Here is a 25,422-nt window from a genome sequence, read left to right as displayed (position 1 = left end):
CCGCTTGTCAATTTTTGGTGTTACCAAAATACTAAACAGCTTTGTAACTAAAGCGTTCAAAACAGCATGCTTCAGAATTATGGTATGGTAATGTTTAGTATCTATTAATTTTGTCTTTAGAAGAAACTTAACTTTATGTAATTTGTACATTACTATGTTTTATAGACTTGCTTCATTTCATAAGCAATAGGGGGCTTGACTTACAACATTAATATATAGCTAAAATAAAAATAAAGCGCTTAGACAAATCCAATAGTATTTAACCACATAAGTCTGCATGCAATGTTGATTTTTGCTCGTTTGTATAAAAGCGTAAATGCTCTTATTATACCCATGGTAAAGCGTTCCGGGAGTGGGAGTGTAGCACGGCGCCATCTGGGGTTGTTGGATTGCAATCGATATGTGAATCTGTACACGGATTAATATATTTATAAAAGATGAGTTTTTTGATTAGGGTAAAAGCGTAATTAGATGTTTGGAGTATGGAATGGTTTAATCTGGGCCCTTTTCTCATATTAAAGCCAACGTCGGCATCGAATTAACTTATCCCTTGCTGTAGCGTAGTTAAAAGGTGGTTATTTACACGGTTGAATTGGACGTAAGCTTTTGACGTTATTACGTTTTTTGCACAATTACATTCCAGGTGCTGCACTATTTACTCTAATGAAAATTGCATTTTGAGCGCGTGCAGTCGGCTCTATTTTTAATAATTTAGCTAATGTTATGAGAAACTAAAGAATTCGCACAAATTAAATATTAGTTGAAAATGTAAACGCGATGAAGAATTTCCGGTGCGCCGGAATGGCTGCGAGGTATGTGCCTATGATTGATGGTCAATTTTCCGGGCGGACACGCATTTGATCTAATTAGAGCAGATCGCAGATATCGATTCGAATTTAAATACATGTTTATTTAGCCTTGGCCAAATATCGTTGGCAAATATGTGCATTAGCGAACGTCAAGCGTCATCCCTTCGTCCATAAATCAGCAAGAATAAACAAGATGGCGGACAATAACGCGAAACACAAAGGAGAGCGTCGTAACTCCTGATTTAAGATTTGGACTCGGGCGGATTAGCTAAAGCCGCCTTCACGCCGCATGCTTTACACGCTGAATTAATACGAATTTTTGAGGCAGATAGGGGTAATTAGCGATTTTGGCAGTGTTGCGAAGTGAGAGCGTTATCTCGACGTTGCAGCCAATTCCACTGATTTTCTTGTTCTGATTGAATTTTGTCATTTCACTGCGTCTATAGTCAACGAAATTGTAAATTTTTCTTCATTGTGTGCAAAATTTTATTTGCGCCACTGCATCGATCGATCCAAGATCTGCGTTTAATATCTTCCCGATCTTGATTAAGAATTAAGAGAGAATATTACACGACGAGATCAAATGCTGTAATTTACTCTGTTCACTCTAGTGTAATCGAGGATGGATCCCGCCAAGGTAAGACTTTTAATGTTTACCACTAGTGCCAACGGCGCTGACGTAAAACCATTAATATTTTAGAGTCGCTTTGATTACAAAGACGATCTTTCACAAACATGTATTGTGGCGTTGATGAAATAATCCACCAAAGACTATCTTTAAAATAACTTTTTTATTTTCCTTGTGTGTAGATTACCAACTTATTAGTTAAATAACCCCGTTTTTGTCTTGTTTCGATTCGATACACCGGAACGTTGTGTAAACATGCAAGGAGAGGCAATATTTGTTTTATTCACGATGCTACATTTACTTCGTCTTATCAGTTTACAACAAAAGATAACATTTAGCTTGTTACACACAAGAAACGAAAATAAACATCAAACGAGTGGTCTTACTTTCGATTAATTTATTACTAGGCTTTCAGATAAATATTAGTCTTGGGTAAGAATAGACATTCAATTTCAATTCGCCAACAAATAAAATTAAAGCGAAGCGTTTTCTGCGCTTCACTAGATTCTTTTGAACCGCAGCGGTTTTAATTTGTCATGAAGTGCATTGCAACCCTTTCAGGGATTTCACAAATCCACGCTGCACAATTTTTTGATAACTACAGCATGTTTTATCACTTTTTGTGCATGAGTTTTTTAAATATTTCTGTATATAGAATACACTCACGTTCAAAAATGGTGGATGGATGTGCTAAAGCAAATTTTGAGAATAAACTAGCTTTATTAAAATATTATTAAAACTTAAAATATCTCACTAAACTCACAATTTTCAACAATTTTAAATTTAGTTTTGCGATAAAATTTCAACGAGGGGAAAATCGCTGTGAAATTATGATGAAATTACGTGGAATGCTGGAATTGTTTAGAATTTTTTGAAAACTTTCCTTTGAAGTGCTCATGCGATTGTGCATGCGCATTAAACTTATTTTATTCTGTTGGTTACTTAAAACGAGTAAAGAACGGAATAGTATCAATCGGCTTTAAAAATGTGTTACAGACAAAATTAAACGCCAAAAAAACCGCTTGAATTTTTTTTTACTGAATATATTACAGATGAAAGTGATGATAGTGACTGCATTAAATACGATGTGATAAATAAAAATTGAAAATCACATATTTTAAAAAATTATAAAATAAGTAACATCAAAAGTAAAAAATATTGCTTAGATTAAGAAACAATATATAATTTCCGGTCTTATTTTGTTCTGTTAAATAGTAATCAAATTACAATAATTAACAGCAAGTCGAGGATTCAAAACAAATTTTATAATAGGTATTTGTTCCTAATATTGTTTTCTAGACTTTATGTATTTTTTTTCATTTACATTTTTATTACTTTACTTAAGAATCTATTTATTTTTATGTTACGTTTTAAGAATATTTTTTTGTGTTTGATTGTGTTTACTTTCTTTGATATTCTTAATACAGGGTGTCCCAGAAGTAATACTCATAATAAGCCAGAAAAAGATTTTGAAGCAAACAAAACAACAGATTAAATAAAAAAGCAAAAACCATAAAAAGTAACTTCAATTAAAGCAATTATAGCACATAACTTTACGAGGCTTGCGCCTAATGTACGTACCCAAATATACAAAATTCACAAAACACTAGATACAAAAAATACACATTTAATTATTTAATTTTTGGAAACCCATGACAGTAGTAATCACTGTTTCATTAATAGTCATAAACTGCAGTTTTTCAGAAACAATTATCGTTTGTTCTATCAAGAGACGGCATAAATATGATTCTAGTTTATCTATCTTGATCACTAACTAACTAAAAATGTTTTAATTTTGGAAAGGGTGAACAAACTAAAAAAGATTATCCAATTTTTCAAAATTTGTAATCGAGTTCGTATCGAAATATGTATTATTGATTGCATCTTACAGGCGCAGGCCTCGTAAAATTATTTGAAACACTCTGTATACTCTTATAGCAAAAAAATTACGCACACATAAAAAAACTACAGGAAGTTATTTTATCAAGCACAGACTACTAATATTACCTTTTGTTTTTATTTAAACTCTCATTTGAAATTATTTCGATGATTGTAGAATTATTTGTAAGTATTTAAAATCATTTGAAAGTATAAATAAAATTATGGTGTACAAAATTATGAGCAGCGGTTTACCTCCCGTTAAAAATTGTTACAATCGTTGGCAAAAATAAAAACCAACAAAAATTGTGTTTACAGTAATAATTTAACAAATATTGAGTAACAATTTAGTGCTTAACAAATTTGACTTTTCACTGTTATCATCCGCTTTTCTGGTTCTCAATTACAAAGCTCGCCTCGCGTGATTAACCGCCTTGTTTAGGATTCTGTCCGTGACACCGCTATCGCTCTCCGGAGGCAACCGGAGGAATAGTCCGGGCAGATGGTAGCCACTCCATCATAAAGCACCTCATATACCTGTGAAAAATTAGCGCAATTTTTTACGAAACACCTAATCCAACCTGAGCCCCGCATCGGTATAAACCTTTTTAATTATTTAGTGCACGCCTTAACTGCTTCTATTAATTTTTTCCCGGCCACAATTATTAATTACTTTGGAGAATCCGGGCTGTTTGAAAACGACACCACTTTGAATACTCTGCCTGTGACACGGTAGTGATAAATCGTTGTACTAGCACTTGTGTCGCGGATAAACACAACCGTTTCACAAACAGAATAGAGTTTAAGGAAGTTTAAAAAATTACGGTATTTTTGGCGAAAAACGGCACCGCTGGTCCGTTTCAGCTTTCGGGAGGCCTTGTCATTTATAATTAAATCTAAAATAACACAGTGACGTTTCCATTTAGTGTCGACAGCAGCGGCTACAATGCAAATTCGTCGTACACATTTTAATTTTTGATTAACTATTCTAATTCCATTATGTGTTTTTGTCGTTTGCTTGCAGCCGTCAGTCATCCTACAGCCCACCTAAACTGATTGCTCTCTCATATCGTGGTGCACACTCGCGATTTTAAATAATAAATGGGGAAAAAGCGACATAAAGAATCGACTCGCTTCCTCACGTTTGCATAGGATTAAATCCGGATGCTTGCTTAAACGCACGCAATGTTGCGGTCTAATTAGTTCACGGTTTGTGCAAGTCGGAAGCTCAAACCATCAAAAATTGCGGTTAATGATTGAAAAACTTGGCAATGTCGTTAGAATAATTAAAACTGAACAGATGATTAAACCGGAAAAACGCAGACTTTGAGGTTTGCACCACACAACGCTAAAATTTCCCTCCTAATTGGTAAGTTGATACTGCGACTAAAGATAATTATCTCCGACACTAGCAACAAAATTACAGAGGCCTTATTGATATCGGAAACTCATTTTGAATGATTTATCGCGAGCGAGTGGATGGATTTATAAGTATTTTGGGACGCAATTAATGTGCAATTTTTGCAAACACATATCGCGTTTCAGACTTTACGAGCACCAATTAAAAGACTTAACGACTACAAGAGGTACAACGCTTAATTAAAATGAATCCCAATTACCAAGAAAACAACACGAGATAGCGGAGACACGAGCCGAAAAAGGAAATTACAACTGCATACTTAAGACAAAAACTTTGCCAAGATTAATTCTCTTATTTCCGGTCGTGTCTAATGACGACGAGATTGCATTCAACGCCACCGGAAAGGGGTACAACTGTTTTAACAAGATACGAATTTATCAATTAACTGATTTTTAATTTTAAAATTAAAGTTTGAGACAAAACCCCCATCGTTCGCAAACTAATTAAAGTGTCGGAAACTATCGCAAAATATGTCTTGCAAAAATGTTGAAAACTTTAAAATTTTCGCGAGTTAAAAGTTTCATCCCTATCCTGTCGTTTGTTGCGCTGCTCCGCGCTCCCGGAATTGAGTTATTACCAAAAAAAGTTGACGCAATGTGTGAAGCTTTTTATCGATTATTACAACAAACCACCTATGACTACAAGTGGAAGTAAATACGGGCCAAGTCAGAATTTATGTAGGGTTCGATTGTCCTGGGGGAGGCCTCCCCGCATAATTAACTAAATGGCTGCGCTGTTTTCGGCCTAAATACCTCGGCCTATATAAATAACGAAATTAGCGCAACAAATTTAAATTAATAAAGTTATTTTTTGGCCATTTCTCGATTAGGTTGTGTTTACGACAGTCGCGCCTTATCGGCCCAGTTTTGGTCACGTTACGACGCTGTAAAAGGCTAGTTGGGCCTCCTTTAATTAGGGCGCGACCTCAATTAAACCCGATCCGAATTTCTATCGATGATGGCTCGACACGCAACTGAGGGACCATAAAACCAAATGCCGGCTTTAAATTTAAAGAGTACACAGTCTTTCCCCGAGCAATAAAACATCGATAAAGCCGGTTAATCTAAACCCACATTATCCCGGAGCCACCGAAAATGTCACTCCGAATATCACACCATAAACAATAACAGTTGTGAGGAGCTTGATTGCGAGATGGAATAATGGACGACTTAACGGAGGATTGCGAGTATTGTGGTTGTGTCAATGCGAGACGGGCAGAATGACCACAAAGGAGGTTACGCCATCGTCGGACCCATTTGGACAAATGTCAATGAAGGAGTGAACAGGATTTGGCAGATGGGCGGACCAAAATAAAGCTTAATCAGTGTGCAGGAAGTGCACTGAAGAGGAAGCAATCCCAGCGGAATGGAAATCGAATCAAGGAAACCAAACACAAAATGTTGTTACTCGAGGGGTAAACCCCTGCTCATAATTTTGGACACCATAATTCCATTTACGCCAATAATTCTAAAATTATTCCAAATACTTTCACTTACAATTCACAATCGTCCAAATAATTCCAAGTGTACTATAAAACAATATTCCATATAACAATAGTACCTATTTCAAAATTGGTCTAATTGTAATTACTTTTTATTTATTTTTTTATTTATTCTTTTGTTTTTAATAACTACATACTACTTTAAAAAGTAATGTTGGTTGCTTAAAAAATGTTTGGGTTTATTATATTAGATACATCAAAAAAAGTAAACACAATCAAACACAAAAAAATATTCTTAAAACGTAACATAAAATAAATTTTTAAGTAAAGTAACAAAAATGTAAATAAAAATAAATAATACATAAAGTCCAAAAAACAATATTACAAACAAATATCTATTACAAAATTTGTTTTGAATCTTGCTGTTTGTTTTAACTTTAAATAAATTTGAAATAAGTCTAAGGGTTTAAAGGCAATCTGTAAACAAGTTTAATTTTATTATACTTAACTTTCTGCTTGACTTTATTATCTAGGTTAACTTATCTACTACAAATAAACTTATTATATCTGTACATTTAACTTATTTTCATCTTCAGTCAACATATTTTCTCAATTTAAAATTAAGCGAAACTATTATTATATTGTTAAGCGCTAAAAAATAGACCTCTACACAAAAAAATAAGTAAACCATTCGTCTGAATCAACAGAAATACGTCTAAAATGTTAACCTATTTTTTTTTTAATTTCATCAAAGTTAACTCTAAAGCTATAGTTTAACGGCTCCAAGTAGCATTTTGTTCAACGCTGAAAATCTCTGGTAAATTAAGTAAGAACACCTTTAGAACTTTTAGAACCATTGATGTCAATGGTATAGTACCTTCGAGAATCTTTTGTTGTATTGAATTGGTTAGTCCAAAAAATGCAGTTCCTAAATTAACTTTTTAAGTTAGAGAGACAATAAATGTTAAATAACAATGACTTTGTCGCTCGATATCCAACGGTAACCAAAATTCGGTATATCGTTCTTTTTTTATAACCGCCCATGTTTTTTTTTTGTGCATCTTCAACTATTTCTAATACACAATATCATTCTTTTTTTTTTGTAAGCAGAACCTGTTTCAAAAACAAATATTTCTTTATAGCATTTTTTGTTAGGGATTATAACAATTGGATATAAATTTTAAGTAATTTTACTTGTTTTAAAACAAGTTAAAATCCATTTTAAAGGCTAGGGATGTTTTAATTTAATAATGCGTTATTAATCTCTTCCTAACTAAATACTCTACATTTGAAATTAGATTCGAAAGACTTAGATGGGACACCTTGTAGTAAATGAATGCGCATTCGCTTGAAAATTTCCAAGATGAAGTTTCTAAGAATGCCAAAAAAATTCAAACAATAATTCTAAGTAATTCCAAATACTTCCGAATATGTACTTTTAGATAATTCCAAATTTTCACGTAATTCCACCAACTTGTACATCATTCTCGATTTTCAATATAAATAGAGAAAATTGAATTTCATATTTGATGGCAAGTGTTAATTTCACACTTAAAAGAATGTTCTAATTTTTGCTTTTACATTTTTTACAATTTTGTTACATTTGGAATCAAAAATTTTAGTTGTAGTCTTAATTTGGAGTTTTTTTGAATGGGGTCTCGGAGTGGTAATCGAATTTTTGGTGTCGCAGTTCGTTTGCGTCGCAAGAAATGCTTTAAGGTAAATAACCCGAGTTTGTATGATGTAATAATTTCTATTAAGTGCGCTTTTACGAGTATAATGCCGTTGTCGCAGCTTTCGCGTTGCCACATAAATGGGGAACTCGCGTTACTTGTGTCTCACACCTAATAACGAATAGAACATCCTCGCCGTCTGTAGTTATTAGTTCCAGGTGTGGTTCTTCTCACACAAACGCCAAAATACCCACTTTTGGGTCCGGAATAGAAGCCTTGAACCGGGCCAGCGTGACTCAAATCCGCAGTTCATTGTGTAAATTGAAACGAGGAAATAATCCGCAATAATCGGCCGCATTTATCATAAGTTTCAGGCGTTGCACCTTATTGCATTTCGCTGAAATGAAGAAATACGATTGGTCGGCGAGCGCTGATCTGGGATAAATTACGGCTAGCTTTGTTGGAAAAACACGCGTTCAACAGATGTTTACCGAATGATAAATTTTTCAGTGAGGGTAATTATATAGGGCACAGTTAAGGCCGGGATCGTGGCTAATAAAATCAATGTGGATGAACAATGGACTAATGAGCTGAATGGACAGAGGGACAGATAATTGATGTGTCTACAAAACCGATTCTGACATCTATTGAAACACGTGGATCGTAATTTTCATTTGTTTAGGTTAGAGGGACGCCCATCACAAGAACCAGTTTTTGGGTGTTTGGCGACGTGTTAACAACTGTCCGATTGACAATCCGCCGAGTTTTTATTAGACTTTATTGACTTTATTTTCAATATTTGCAAACTTTGGCCGATTCCTCCACGTGATTGATTACTTTTCAATATGTTCTCCGAGCTGGAAGTCGAGTGGTACGAGGATAAATGGCTCTGGCAGAAGTTTTATTAATGTCTGTTCAATATTCATATTTCCATCTGGTTACGTAGACTTTTTAAATATGTCAAGATCGATATTCGACTTAAAAGCGTAGAAATTACGACCCCTAGGAAATTAATTAGGTCCTGGAGATGAGAAAATAGTGACCCGACTCGTAATCATTGTCCGATTTTCCCTGTGTGCCACGAATCGATCATCAATTGTTTTTCCCCCAACAAATTACCAAACAACAAAAAATCAAGCTATGTACTTTGAACTAAAATTTGATCGGATTGAAACTACTAAGTACACATGTTGATAACTAACTGAAGCTAACTAGATAGAGGTAACATCACGTCAGCTTTGCTCAACTTTAGTTAAACACTTTACACGATTTACTGCCAAACTTTAATTACCATTTTCATACATAAAAGAGAAAATTTCTGATTAAATTCACCCACAAGGCGTTGCCATTGTCCCTCAAACGTTGCCGTATTTATGATTGGGATTTGAAGAAACTTGCGGGGCTTAGAAGGGTAGCCCGAAGGCCCCGGTCGATAGTGACGTGGGTCCGGTGAGGTCAAGGGTCGCCAGGTGATCCCCTCATTAGACACAACCCTACCATTTTCGTACGAAAAGACCAGCTCTCGTTATCTCCACCAGACAATACGGCCCCGATTTATCACGGCTGGTGTTTAATAAAGTGGGTTTTTCTTCACGTAATTACAAAGAAACTCGCAATAATGAAAAAATGTGACGTTAAATACATCTCATCCGAGCTGAAAAAGAATCGTACGTCACCGGAATACACTCCGACAACAGAATAATCATAAAATATAGCTGTCATCCCACACTGCGATTTTCTCCACATACACACAGGTGAAATATTTGCGGTAATTTGTATTCTTACCTAGACGCGAGGGCTTACACGAAACAGCCCACAAATACAGAAAAGAACAGTTTTCGAGAAGGTTCAGGGTTCAAACAAATCGACAGCGCTTAATCAATCATAGCGAAAGTTGTCTTCAGTTACAGTTGTGTGGTATACAGGGTGCTCCGGCCAAATTCCACATAAGAAGTATTAGGAGTTTTAACAATGACATTTATCTAAAACTGTGTGTATAGTCATTATTGTGTTTTTAGATTACTGGAGTGATTTTGAGACAGTTTTTGTCAGTTTTCTCTATACCTAAGTTTAACCGTTCTCAAAATATTTAGACTTTTTTGAATATTTTTGAATTCGCATCTTTCTCTTCAAAAATCAACATCTTCATAATTTTTTTTATTTTTAAGTCGTATTTAGATTACTTTTTTTAGAAGTTTAAAGTAAATTGCTACGATAGATTATTAATTACGTAATTATAACGAAATAAATTTGTAGATTTTTCCAAAGTGAGAAACATCCAATACTGGTTTCTCACTATATTCAACTACCTACATTACGTTTCATATACTGTACAATTACTACAAATTTATTTGATGGAAAGTGTTTTATTCGTTTTTATTTTATTTTTTTATAAAATTCCATAGTCATGTTTTTGTCTCGCTCTCAGAATTAGTTCTGTCAGGTACAATGTCCTACAGTACAGTTTAAAAACCACCTACCAAGTATAATTACCTACTAAATACATGTATAAGCAAATTCTATTCGAAAAGATATCTAAATGTTAAAAACAAAAACAAAACAAAACAAAAACAAAAAGAGCTTTCTCATTTTGAAGAAACTTGTACAAAACAGACGCGCACTTAAAATAATAATCTCTAAACAAAAAACAATATTTTTTTAAGATATTAAAGTTGCGTTTTGAAACTTTTTAAAGCTATTTTTGTGCTTCTATTTGCCAATAGTTTCATTTATACCTTATATTTAAGTTATTCTAAAAAAAAAAACATAATAAAGTAACTACTATTTTTTTGCACATTTAGTGCAAATTTAGTGAACTTTGTAGTCGTTATTGCTTTTTTCACTTTTTTTTATTACTTATTGTTCGTAAAAGTATGTTTGGAGAAAAAATTACTTAAGAAAAAGTAATCGTTACTACAGAAAATAACCATACCATACCATAAAGTCAATTTTACTAATTAATTGTTAAACAGTAAATTTAAAAACAAAGTATTCTTTAAAGACTAAAATGACACAGAAAATGTTATTTGACTAGGTACACCTTAACTAGGTACCACACTTTAAGTACGAAAAATGATATAGCAAAAACGTTATTCTGACTTTATTTTTCACCATAAAGTTATAACTAAGGCTCGGATTATATGCAAGTCTAATCTTTTTTGATTAAAATAAGCCAAATAAAAAATGCATATTTTGCATATTTTGGCAACTTCGTGCATATTTTAGGAAATATTGCATAATTGTGTATATTTTCTTCAAATCACAAATTTCCGATTAAAAATTTCAGTTCAAGTTTAAAATTGTATAGTTTAAGAAAAATGATCCGATTACAGAATATTTTAAAGAGAAAACAACCGGTAATTCGTAAGCCAGTCTCAAAAAAATTAGTATCCTGCTGAGTGTTTCCGTTTTAAATTCGTTTTATAAGGTATCAAAACAAGCGTTTTTTTTTAAATCATTTGTTTCCAAAAAATAATAATTAATATAAATTAAAGTAATATATTCTTATTTTAAAAACAAAATTTTACAGATTTCTTAGAAAGACTTAATTTCTAGGCAAAACCAATTTATTTATTCTCTTTCGTTCGTCGTGTGCAGTGCAAGAAGCCGAAAATACAGTGTAGTGTACTCGAGGATAAAAATTTATCCCAACTTTGATTTTTTATTGTTAAACGTTTTGCATTTCGATGCATTTATTGGAGCATATTTCTTAATATTTTGTGCATATTTTTGTGAAAATACGTGCATATATAGGAGCATATTTTACGAATTTTTCGTGCATATAATCCGAACCTTAGTTAGAACATTTTAGTTAGACCCAATAGTCTCTGTCACTACATATTGATACTTTTAAGTACGAGTAACTCAAAAGTAAGTTATTAGAGTAATTATTTAGTTTTCGATTCTAAAAAGATTCAACAAAGTTTCACATCGTTTTCAAAACCAGTATAACATAACATTTTAGTAAAATTGTATCGTAATAGAATAAAAACTACTTAATAGTCCAAAAAAACAACGCAATTATAGAAAAATCATTTTCCTAAGATCTACTAAAAATTTTATGACGCATTATAAGAGATTAACCAAACAATGGCTTGAATTTGTAACCCTCCATAAATGGCACGTTCCTTTCCAAGTGTTGCTACACCCACCAGAATAAAACAGGACCGTATTTAAAACCAAAGTAGTGGTAGAGTTTTACCAAGCTATTATTAAAAAAAATCTGCTTTATTTAATAATAACTTGTTAATAACCACCTGGCTTTTTTAAATTTCTTAAAATACTTGACTACATCAAAAACTATTAAAATATTTCAAGTATTTTAGACAAAAAGAAAGTAAGTAATCCGGCCCTGTTAAAAACTGACCTGTTTCAGGGTCCGGGTGGGTTCCACTAATTTATGATTTGTTTACCCTCTGGTTTACTCTTAACAATACCGCATTTAACTTAAAAGTAATAAAATTTTTAGTAGGTCTTAGCAAAATGATATTAGTATACGATAAGTTAACTCAGTAAAGTTTTCTTTCCTTTTAACTGCGTTCGTGTGACTCTTGATGCTGCTTGCACCCACTTCCGGTATAAGCGGATATACTGCCAATTTGAAAATATTTTTATGAAGCAAGATCTAACCGATTATGGCTACATACAAAGTTTTAAATAAATATCCTTGTACTTCTAATAAGGAGTTTACCCGGAACGCCCTGTATGTGAAAGTAAACGCGTCTTTAGGTGACAGAGGAAGGCTTTTCCCGGATTAATACCGAGGACAATTAGGTTTTATGGCAGTTTGGCAAGGAAAAATGGCCCGTAATCTGGTACATTATGACATCGTCCCTGACGTATACTCTGTCGCAGGTACGACCGGAATAACAATGCGCAGCGCTAGAGCTTCCGTTCTGCATTCACTGAGGATATTTATTAGTGGATTTTTATTGTATCGGAAGCGGTAGTCCTTTACAATAAGACCGGCACATCGTCGGATTATACTTTTAAATTGGTCGGAAGCGAAAATAAATAAAAGCGGTGAAAAACGTAATTTCGATAGGTGAACACTCGAGAATCAATCAAAGTTTGTGATTGGAAATGGTGTAGAAAGGGAGCTTGAATCAAATCTACATTCATCTTGTGATTATTTTGTAGTTAAAAATCGCAGCTTTGGCAAAAGGAACAATAAATTTGAATATTAAGGATCCTCCGACTGATAAGCAAACAATCCTGACCCAGCTTCAAGGTGCTCTTTTGCCAAGACTAATGCATCACTCGAATCAATTCAACGAACTAAAATAGTTCTCGGCGATTATTCATACTTTATGTCTTAAATGAAGCGCTAATGCAACTCGAGAAACTCAGGAAATGGAATTTTTGGTCCGTCTTCGCGACTCCACGCCATCAAATTTGCATTGTGAAACGTCATACTATCGTGTTTATTTACCGAGATAATGGGATTGAAGTAATCCCTCTGTTTCAGCCGGTTTTTGAACGATCGGATGTCATAATCAGAGAAAAGAGGGATTGACAGTCGTCTGGGCTTACGTAACGCAAGCTCTGAAACGTATCGATCGCTTGTATAATTTGCAAACGTTACTGTAATTACTCTATTATTGCTGAAACACGAAGAATAAATGCACTTATTGACGTATTGCAGAGCAAACAGTTATTCAAACCTAGTATGCAATCGCGGCTAAGTAATTTCATCAAATATCCAAGCAAGAGCCTTTGAAACAACCACGTTTCAGCGTTCCACCAATAAAGTCTGCATCAATCAAATCTAAACAGGGGAACGATACGAGCCAGATACTGACTTATTTGACTTCGATTCGAAAATTGTACATTCGACGAGTTTATTATTTATATCAATAACGAAACGATTTGCTAAAGGTTAACACGAAACAGCGAAATAACAAGAAACTAAAAACTGGGATTGAGTTGCAAGACCTCGAAAGTAATTTCAAATTCAATTTTAAGTTGCATTTCTAATCTAATAAACATTACCTAGAAACAGTGGCGCAGCAAGGAGGGAGTTTTGAGAGTTAAACCCCTTTCCAAAACAACATCAGGCAAAATTATTTTGTAGTGGTAATAAAACTAAAATTATATTTTAGAAACAAGCACATTAAACATTCGAATTTTGTATAAAATTATTTTCGTATTTTTAGTTTTTTCATTTTGTAAATTGCGGCAAAACTTACCTTAAAAGGTTATAATGTTTATGCAAACATATGCAAGATGTTCCCAGAAATCGGTTGGCGTCCAGAAAACTTCAAAATTCTTGATCGTTTAGAAGTTATAGTTGAATTAATATTTTGGATATTTTTGAACTTATTCGCAATTTTCTCGATAACTATTTAACGTAGGACAATTTTCTTTTTCATCCACAGGTTGTCCGGAAAGTCGTGCACCTCCTTGAAAGGGCGTAGGTTAGTCTCCCAGAGTACTAAAAAAATGTTTAAAAAATTCTATCTGTCAAAAAAATTTCGACATTTATTCTCTGACATTTGACATTTTTATGTCTATTTAATGATACTGATAATCTTGTATATGTTTTTTCATAATTATTTAGTAAAGATACAAAAATTTTGACAATAAAAGTCAGTAATAACACTAAACAGAGTTACAATTTAGGATACAGCTTCTTTGTTAACTTTTCTAATAGCCTGTAGCAAAAAAACTTGGAAAATTATTATTCCATCAGAAATAAAGTCAAAGTACAAAATTTAAACTCTCATAACTTTGAATTTTTTATAGACAGATTTTTTTACAATTTTCTTGTTGTCTAGGGCACCGCCCGATGATTCAGTGTCACGGAGATGCGCGACTTTCCGGACATCCTGTATAATAAAAAAATAAATTTTCTTTCCAACAGTACAAAACAAAAAAATAACAATTCCAATAAAGCGCTTCGGGTACCAAAAATCGCTCAGTACCTACTTCGACAAAATCGAAACAATTAAAAATTTCAAAATTGGATTATTTCCACCTTGGGGGTTCAAGAGACTTAGAAAAGTACAAAAACGTTGACAAAATGCAAGGAATAAATTTTTGAAAAATTTTGTGTAAAATGTATGAATATATTGAATTAAAACATTGAAACTGACCGGCGGCATGGTGGCCTAGCGGCATATGGTCCCGCTTTCCAGCAGGTAGGTCCGGGTTCGGTCCCCGGTAAATTCAAATTCAAATACTAACTCAATTTATCAATAACAGATGGCGGGCGCATAAAAGCGCAAAGTTTAAAACATGTGCACATGTTCTAATAAGTATAATTAGAAAGAGAGAGAGAGCATAAGAACACAAAGCGCATATTACTTGAATAAGCTTTACACAAGATGGCGGGCGTATAAGAGCGCGAACTTTAAAACATGTATCTACAAAAGTGTTCATAGTGTAAAAAGTTAACAGTGTTTAAGTAAACAAAAGATAAGTTAAAATAAATCTAAAGAAAAGGTAAGTTTTGTAATAAAAATAAAAAATTATTAATTATTTTTATTACTAATAATTCAAATAAATGTAAAAGAAAAGAGCACCAAAGCTTTAAAGCATCATTTACATTAATGTGCTAGTAAAGCCTCCCCCCCCCCCCATCCACACCCCCGAAACTCTATCTCTGGTTGCGCCACTGCCTAGGAAAATATTTTTTTTTACATTTTCATCACTTTTGGGTGAACTAGAAGAGTTATTGAAGCAATTACTGGTAAGTTTGTGTCAGATGTAGTCTCAATCAAGTTCTAATTGCGAACGAACTTGGATAGTGCTGGTCCCAAAACAAATTAACGGAAGCTGAAATCCGGTTAAAGAGGAAACGTTTCGAATTTATTTAAAGCGTGTTTTGGAGTGTTAGTTTAGTCGTTGTCGCGATTATTTATTATTTATTCATTACATCTGCTATCGATTTCTCATTTATCAGCGTTCTCCCGGCCGGAATAATTATCTCCACTTGGCAATGTAAGACTAAAAATCCGGAATATGCAAATCGGCCCGGAATAAAAGTGTAGGAATTTAATCAATAGTCTCCCAGATTTGGTTCAGTATTAATGAAAGCCGGAGTGGTTTGTCGCACGCCTCTTATCGCCGACGTCTGCACTTCCGGTGGAGTGCATCAAGCGGGGGTTGTAGGTGCGAACCGAGCGTCTGGTGAATGAATTCGCCATAACGACACGGATTAAAATAACGATCGTAATCAGCATTTAGTGCAAGAGGCTGAAAATCAGGAAGGAACATTCCCGAGTTTATCAGAGAGAAATGAACAGTTGTAATGACGTCCCGCCCTCCCAACTTGCGCCGCAGGCCGAAATTTAATTCGCAAGCAGTCAATTTGAGTTTAAACTTTTAGTCGCGCTAAAATACGGTTAGGCTTCAAAACCTTGGAAGACTGTAGCTAATTGGTCATAGCATAAACTCGATTAGCGCGATTATTCTGCGCCGCAATTTTTTCGATCGGTTTTGCTATCATTTCACTTGCAAATTTCTAAGAGAAACGGAAGGAACAATCGCTGTTTTTCGCACAATTAGAAATGTAATGTAGTCTTTGTAATCTAGCTAGAAAAGTACGCTTATCGCTAAAAACTTTCAAAGGATGTAAGAAATTAAAACGACGTGCTTCCTTTTGAACTGCATAATACACCTAATGCCGAGTGAAATGTGGAATTTTCGTCAAGTTTTAAGTGGATGATTAGCAAGACGGTAAAAACGCCCCGAGCGGACCACTTTACCCTTCCTTGACTACAATTAATTCGCAACTTTCCCAATAAGGCACTACTGATAACCTAGAAATATTATGGATTAAATCTGATTAACAAAATAAAGAAAATTGGAGCAGAAACCAACCACACCAATTAGCTTTGAGCCTCTTTGTATCGCTTAAGAGAAAACACAAATACTTCTTCTACTTTTACAATAAATCTAGATTTTTTGATTCACGTCTTAAAAAAAGTTAATTAATTAAAAAAGCAAACAAACCTTTTTAAGTTTTGAGAAGTAAGATAAAACAAATAACATATACATTCTATTTTATCCGCAAACGTAGTCAGACGAGAGTAAAGAGCAACAACAATGAACAAAACAATTAGGACGCTTTGCAAGTATTGAAATCCTAACAAACGTCATATGCCAGTATTGATATTTTCAAAAGTGGTTATTTATTTAACTAGTGCAGTTAGTAGTGCAAAATGTCAAATGCTGTGATCTACAATGTACCTCTCCAGTTGAAGCAGTAAAAAACTCAAGAAAGTGACAAAAAAGAAGCAACATTGCTAAATGTCAATAATGTCATTTTAAAAGTAAAAATAAAATTTTAGTAGTAAAAGGGATTTACACTTTTGCCAACACCTTGCAATCTTCAAATTCTAAATCTAAAGTGGTAAGTTTTCAATAAATTAAAAGCAAAATCTAAAATTTGCAGTAAAATTTAAAATTGTTTTAGAAATGTTTTTAATTTTTCTAAGAAATATTTGAATATATTTATTTTAAACAAGATATTATTGCTTATTCAAAATCATAAAGTAATAAGTAAATTACCTTGCATGTAAAAAGTTGAAAAATATAACATTTTAAGTTCATTTAACAACTGATATATCTAAAATATCAGGGTCAGGTTGGAAAGTTGTCACTTCCTTATCAGTTGATATGTAATATGGCAGTTCAAGTTAGGAAAGTGCCATTTCCCAACCCGAAAACTGATAAGAAGATGACCACTTCTCAACCAAATTGTTACATGTAAAATTTTTCACAATTTGATAAATATTTATTGGCTTTCTGTTCTTTAAGAAGGAGGATTATGAATAAAATTGTATACAAATCTTGGTAATTGCTGCTTCATCGTACCTGGACTTTTTGCTAAATTTTGCCTTGGTAATGAAGCACCTCTGTGTGACATCTAGTATTTTTTACTTTTGTCTGTATTTATTTAAATTGGAATATTAAAAACACGATTTTCTTTTTCCTTGCCATTTCTAAGTCTCAATTAAAATAAAATAAAACAAAAAAGTCGGCAACTGCCAATCTGTGTAAATTTTTAAAATCGTTTTCATAATTTTTTGGTAGGTATAATAATAAACTTATTGGTAGATAAATAACTTGTGAAATAAAAAAAATTAAGCATTTTTATTTATTCATATTTGGTAGATATATTAACACATTGATTTGTCTTGTATGCCGGGTGTTTATTACATCAAACCCTGTTTGGTGATTTGCCCTTTAATAGCGTCATTCTTTGTAAAAATCCCTCCCGCTTAATGCGCTCCAATCCAATTCCCCGCTTCTTGTTGTTGATGGCCGGCTTAGTTTTGACGAAAATGCGACCGGAATGAATTCGACAATGAAATTTCGTTGCTTGTGAGCTTTGAAAGCCGTTTCGCTATCGACACTAAAGCTTCGAGTGTCTCATCCATCGTATTTTTCCTGCATGTGCAGAGGAATCGGTTCCTTGCCCCCCAATCAATCCCGGCTTTTGGTCCGGAAATGAGAAAGTTGTGCGCTAATTTAATGCGGGAGTCGCCTCGGAAAAGAGCATTCGCAGGTTATGAAGTAGGTTGAGTCTCGAGAGCTGTTCAAATATTAACAGGCGCTCTCCTGAAAGCCACAAGTAGGAAGATACGGCATGTATTATTAGCGGATCGCCTTCACGTGCACTTTCATTGAAATCTTTCATGTTTAATTTAGGCCGTTTCGTGTTGGTGCTTCAACAATGGTTGTTTTATTTCCGCCGGAACGACGTCTGCTATTAAAATTATATCCGGCGTGAAAGGCGGAATGGAAATTACTTTGAAGTGTGTACAAGCTCGAATTAGTATCATTAGCCGACATTTACTTACTTCGAACGACTCTTTGACCACATGCACGAGCGAGGATGTTCATTCCACAGTCGTTAAAAGAACAACCGAAACGAATTACCAACATTTCTACTACACTACATTGTGCCACTTTTTAATTCACTTACTTAACAGATTCATTCCGTCACCTTTCTCATGCAAATCGATGATCTAAATCAACACTGGGATGCGATTTATTAATTCAGAAACTTTGCTTCTGCTCTGATAACACCCGGGACGAGCTACGAGGAGACAATAGTGAATTATTGAAGGAAATGCGCTCCGCGCTCAGACTCGAATAAAATAATAACTGCAAACATGAAAGATGAGTGTCGCAGAAATCGCATTCGATTCACTACACTCCACTCGCAAAGAAACCGAATCAAATATCATGACTCGCACTTGGTAACCGGTTTCATTCGTATACAGATTCGCACAGTTATCTATTTTGCTGCGATATTTCTCCAAGGAGAGCAAAAGACGAGTTCACCTCAAATTGCCCGTCCTACCATGAAAACGAAAAAGCGCAGATACGACACAGCGTAATGCTGAATAAAAATATACAAAAAATTTGCTTTTATTAAAAAAATGAAGTAAAAAGCAAAAAAAAAAAGAATTTCTATCAGAGAAGCACATTTTTGCTTGCTTACAGCTTAAGTTTTTTTATTTATAAAAGCAGTTATAACATCACAAATATTGCACATTTACTTTGCTTAGTTGACCATTCTCAAAGCTTTTATAAATTTTAAAAACTTAAGCTCTAAGAAAAAATGCTCTTCCTTGATAGAAAAAAAATATTGTTCACTTTTATGTTCTTTCTTTATTTATTGTTTTGTGAAGTACTTTAAATATCAAACACAAAGAAAATTTTTATTTATTAAATAGAATAACAAATAGTAATGTTAAAGTTTCAGCCCGTAATATCTTTGTTCCTGTGAGTTAGTTTTCTAATTCCAAATGCAATTGGTTCCATCTTCGTATTACAGTTCTCTAACTCTCTGCCTCTGTCAAGATAGGTCAATTATTAATTGTTTATTAATTATTAATTAAAGTAAATATTATTGGCTATAAGCATAGTCATTATATCCGATTGTGAGCAAAAAATCAAAATACTTCCAAATTAAACCAAATGCACTCTTAGAGGTTAGAGGTCTAAGAAACTTAGAAAAATGCCGAAATGTTCTGAAATACTTAGAAATGTCGTGTATAAAACTTTATAGGGTTGAGAAACAGAACGGGGTTGTACCTATCGTAAAAATGATCGAACAACTTTTTGTCGCATAAACGCTTGAAACATGGTATTCTAAACGTAAAATTACACGTTGTACACGTTGCTACATGTTAAAATGTTCTAGCCTAAAACCCTACATTAATAATTTAGATATCTTGGTTTTGTTCACCAAAAAATCTCAAATCAATAGGACTCTCTTTTTCACTCATAACTCCACAGCATGACATATCAAAAGTTGCATTGTATAAAAAAACACTTTAGGGGTGGGTTTTTCAAACTTAAGATAACCATATCGTGTCACCCCTCACACATCTCAGCTTAAAGTGTATATTTTAAAAATAAAAAATAAAGTAGTTATTTTTTTTCAATTCAAATTTAACAATGTTTACTTTTCAAGATATTTGCATTCAATGTTTTAAGAAAATTTTTTCAATCATTTTATCAATTCAAATTCGGCATCCTTGAGTATAAATGGCAAAACTCTAGACGTGCCCATCTCTAAACCATGGACGTAACACTGCGTTGGGCGTGTTTGGGGTGACTGAGTGCGCTATAACACTTCGAAAAAAATATTTTTAGAAAAAGAATGTTTTTAGTTTTCTCTAACGTTTCTGATTTAATTTTCAAAAAGTTCTCGTGCAAGTCGATCCATTACGACTTTTCTTAGGTCGTCCTTAAATCAATAAAAGAGTGCATTTCAATTTGGGCCAGGCCTGGCGTCGCCGACGTCCATTTCAGCCATCGACTAGTAAAAATGAGCAAATTCTAGTAAAGTAAACAATTGAGTTGGAATTATATATTCGGGGCTTGCCGGTTGGAAGCTCCCATTCCGCACTAATTCCCCAATAATGTCTTCATTATCTCGGTTGGTCGGCGCACTTATCCAGATTTGTAACGTTATAAATCGTGATCGGACACTGTATTATTGATTGGGCTCTTAGCTCCAATAATTAATGGAGTTTATTTTTAACTTTGCGTATCCGAAATCGAATTAGGCTTTAACAAAAAGAATCCTCGCTTCCGTCTCCGGCTGACACAACCTTTCTCCGACTTATTGAGCGTTTCTGTGTTTACTCGGCTAAATGCTAGGCAAATACATCTGCGAAGGATAATTCAATTGAACAGACCTACTGACAGCTTAACTGTCTGTTTGTCTCCCACTGTTTGATATGTTCCGACCGAATGACAACTTTCAATTCGTCACCTGGGTGTTGCTATATTTGATTTGCCTATCGCGAAATTGACTGGGTAATGGGAGATTACACTAACGTATCGATCGAAGGACATTTATCATCGGGATATTAGAAACGACAAACGCAATTTATTGGCGACGAGGATTCTTCCCCAATTAACGTCCAAGAGCCAGACGGCGATGGAATTAGGATGCTTTCTTCCCGGTTATTAGTAAACTCATCACACACAACACCAATAAACTTGATGGACGAAAAAACGCCGAGGATAACATACAAGAGAGCAATTTTCAGAAAAAATTAGCGGTAGGGCCACGTTCGGGTCACGGCCGTCAACTACATCGGGGCAGATGCACACATTGAAAATAATTTACTTTTGCTTAAGGTGAAAAAAAAATAATAATATTAAGTATTAATAATATTTAGAATTTCGTGTTTATTCTAAGAGCTGTCTGACACGAGACTAATTTCAGTACTGAAATTGCGCGCGCAATTTTAGTTAGCTTGGATGCAAGAAAATAGAGCCTGTTCTAATTTCTTGGATGAAAGCATGCATTAACAAAAAGCGTAAATTTAAAATATTTGAATGTAAAAACAGAAATATTATAACTAAGACGCTTTACGAGATTTTGTCTAAAACTAGAAAAATGTTCAAGGGTAATTTTTTGAAATTGTGTTTATGCTACCACGCCCTGTTATAAAAAAAAAACGTATTAAGTCCCCCACAATATTATAAATTTTAAAAATCAACAATTTATTGCAGAAAATCTGTTATTATTTGTTATTGCTTTCAAATCAATAGTTTACCTTTAAAATGCATTTTCTATTAATTACTTACTTTAATATCTAATTTTTAATTTAATGAACCGATTTTGTAAAATAAAAGAGTAATTTTGCAGAATTTGTCAACTAAAATATGAAAAATGTAACAAAGAATAAATAAATATAACAAAATATCACAAATTTTAAAGTAATGCTAAATCAATAAATGCTGAATTAACTAAGGTCCCTTAACATTTTTTAAATAGTTTCATCAATTAAATGGAGTTTCAAATACATGTTACATAACAGAACTCCAAAATATTTATTTTTTAAAGCTAACTAATGTAGTTTTTTTAATACCAGACATTAAACTGCAATTCCATTTACCCTATTTCAACGATCAAAAACGGTTGGAGATAAAAATCTCTTGAACATTCTCTTCAATTATTTTATTCTCTACAACCCCTTGATTGTATTTGTTGTAAATCTAACGTTTTACGATCTTTTTAATTAAAGAGAATTATTCGCAAATGTTAAACTTGGCTTTAAATTTTATATAACTCATTTAAGAATACTTTCAGGTGAAATATCTGTAACATTTTTTCAGGACTAGGGAATTGAATCTCCCGGTATATTATTGTCCGTGCTTAAAATTGACAACTGACAGTCCTTTCGTTCTTTAGCAAGATCAACGCGCATGTTCATAGACTTATTTCAGTACTTACGTGTCCTAGTAACTTCAACTAATTTCGATACTAAATTTGGCGCGCAGTTTCAGTACTAAATTCAGTACTGAAATTAGTCTCGTGTCAGACAGCTCCAATCTTTTTTTAATAACGTTGCATTCTTTAAAATCACTTTTAAAGTCAAAGATGTCACAAATTTTGTATTATTCTATTTTCCCCTTCGAGAAAATGGAGCATATTCCTCGTTTATGTTATTCTATTTTGTTTTTTTAATTTTCCAAAATAATTCAAAATTAAGCTGTTGGAAAAAGTTTTACCATCTCAAAAATTTTTTCAATTTTTTGGTAATTTTTGAAAGACTGTACCCAATAAAAAGTAATCGTATTTGAATTAAAAAAAAATCCATTTTGAAACTTCAAGTTGTTAGTCTTGAGATTTTTTAGCAAAAAAAATTCTGAATTACGGTTATTACGCAATACAAAGAAATAATAATAAAATAATAAAAAAAAAGTTTTAGCAACCCATGACCGCATAAAAAATGTAAGAATAGTTTCAGAAACTTAAATAAATTTCCTATAAGATGTTTTTATAATCTCTTGAAAAAAATTCTACTCTCAACAGGGATTTAAAGAAAAGGAAAAAACAACAGCAACTTATTTTGTTGTTTTAATGAATCTATCACGTATTCACAAACATTGATGACGAAACTAATGTGTCTAGATTTTTTTACAACTTATTAATGTATCCTCAATAGCTTTGCAAATTTTTTAATCAATCTAACAAACTGTTTTCTCGGACCGATTGATCAAAGTTTTACAAGAATTAAAAGAATTAAATGTTTCTGAACATTGTGTAATCTTCCTCAAATTAAGACAATTTTTTTTTAATTTTGCATAAAAAAAATTGAAATAATAAAAAAAAATTCTTTGATATTATTAAAAAATTGTAAAAAAATCAAGAAACAATACTGCCTAATTTTTTAAACCATTCAGCCTTTGCATACCCTAATTTTACTCATCTGAAATTAAATGCTTTAATTAAAAGTAAAAAATTCATGCAAATTTTCAAATAAAAGTCATTTTTTAATTATTTCATTTTTTTTAAATTAATTAGTTTATTATTTTTTAAAACTCAACAACTTGAAGCATTTTCTAACTTTGTACATGAACTATTTTCTTTACACTATTTTATTGTATACATACATTAACCACTTTTGTATTGTTTTACTGTTATTTATTTACTTTTTCTTTGTACTATACAAAATTACTAAATAAATACACTAAATTCAGCAAAAATAAAAAAATAAATCGTTTTTTCGTGTAATTGTTCTCAAGTCCCGCAAGTTATACTAATTTTTTGATTATGCACCACCCATTAAAAATATGAAAAGTCGTCGCCTATAAAATTGGAAAATTCAGCCTCTTGCTTAGTGACCAATATTTTATTTTATATTCGTACCTCTGGGCGATAATTAAAACGAGCAAACTTCCAACGGGAGCTGAATAATGCGAAAAGAAAAATAAATCTTTTCCAACTATGTAAAATAACCTCGTCTAAAGCTAAATTATGATATAGAATCAGGCCTGGAACGGCGAAATTTACTTTGTTTCTGTTTGATTCTCCCAACTTTAATAAAAACCGTTGCAAACGTGCACCGTTATTGTAACTAAAATATGTACAAGAAAAGCAAAAATTCAAGTTTTTCCTGAGTGGTTAAACGTTTGAAGTTTGTTTTTAATCGTTTGGTTAATTAATCGTTGCTGGATGTAAACTTGTTGTCGATTAGTGAAAAATTGCAACCACATGTCTGTTGGTAAGGTTTAGGAAGACGTTATGGGGGGAATAGAAACAAATCATCCGCTCGAGTGTGCATCGCGCAATATTAATATACTCCAGCCGAGGAGTTGCTTGGAGTAAAATGGAGTCGTTCGAGATAGAAGCTCCTTTGCGACATTATATTTGAGAAGCCCTCGAGATTCGAATGTTACAAGGAATCTGCTTGTTTAGATTTGTCTCGAGAAGAAGCATTTACTTCTAATTACTTCTAATCCCATTTTTGGTTCAACTCTCCGAATATGCTTACAACAGACGAGGACTTAAACCGACACTTCCGCACAATTTAATTGGCGGAAATGCTGAGAATGTCTCGCAGGCTAATGCTGCAACTATCGATCATGCAAGAGGAAAATAAACAATGCCTCAACGATAAATTTTTCGCTCAAATACAGACGTCGATATTTCGGCCAAATGGTAAACAGATGTATATTTTTTGCCAAGTCCATATATCTATCTCGTATAAAATTCCGATGGAGATCGTATATTTGAATTTGCATCTCACTTTTATAAAACTTTATTCCTCAAACGGCGATCTCTACCACGGAAACGTTCAGTGAATTTATGTCCGTTCGAGAGCACTGCTCGTATACAATTTCTTGCTTGTTTTATTCGATACGTAAATCATCAATGGCTGGACGCGAAAATGGCAGCCAAACACCGAAACAACCGTCGGGGGACGGGCAATGCTCATCAATATCCCCGAAGAATAAACATTTTTTTTAAACTTTACTCATTCATAAACAACAACTCGCAATTCGTTTCAGGTTTACCATCTTTGAAATGGCAAAAAACTGATCAAGAGTTTAGTTTCTTCTTCTTTTTATTATTGTGTCTTAAAGATTTTTCAGTATTTTATTCTTATTTTTGAAACAATTATAAAATCATTGAAGTAGTGATTTTTAATTTTTGTAACTTTACTCTCATACATAAGTAACAGTTTTCTATTTGTTCAAGTTTCCAATTTTTGAAACAGCAAAAAACTGATCAAAAGTTTTTTTTTCTTCTTTTTGTTGTTGTGTCTTAAAGATTTCTTAATATTGTATTCTTCTTTTTAAAGAAATTA

The 25,422-nt window shown here is 33.2% G+C and overlaps 1 protein-coding gene across 3 annotated transcripts in view; it reads right to left on the bottom strand.

Annotated features, from left to right (window-relative positions):
* The window catches only part of LOC123013245 (neuroligin-4, X-linked-like), a 105,393-nt gene that overhangs the window by 32,335 nt on the left and 47,636 nt on the right, over positions 1-25,422 (bottom strand). Inside the window, exon 1 of one of the 3 annotated variants that reach the window (XM_044411670.1) lies at positions 18,783-18,953. The exons of 1 other annotated variant lie outside the window; for it this stretch is intronic. In XM_044411670.1, coding sequence (XP_044267605.1) covers positions 18,783-18,795 — 13 coding nt within the window. In that variant the 5' untranslated portion in view covers positions 18,796-18,953. Of the gene's footprint in view, positions 1-18,657; positions 18,954-25,422 lie in introns of those variants that run through there. One more of the 3 variants, XM_044411669.1, reaches the window with a different exon arrangement.

The sequence above is a fragment of the Tribolium madens genome, unplaced genomic scaffold (genome assembly GCF_015345945.1).
Source record: "Tribolium madens isolate multiple individuals breed KSU strain unplaced genomic scaffold, Tmad_KSU_1.1 Scaffold_96;HRSCAF=242;Tcas5.2_LG5, whole genome shotgun sequence".
NCBI classification, from domain to species: Eukaryota; Metazoa; Arthropoda; class Insecta; order Coleoptera; family Tenebrionidae; genus Tribolium; species Tribolium madens.
The sequence above is the reverse complement of the archived record's forward strand: the minus strand, read 5'-3'. Positions and strand labels throughout refer to the sequence as shown.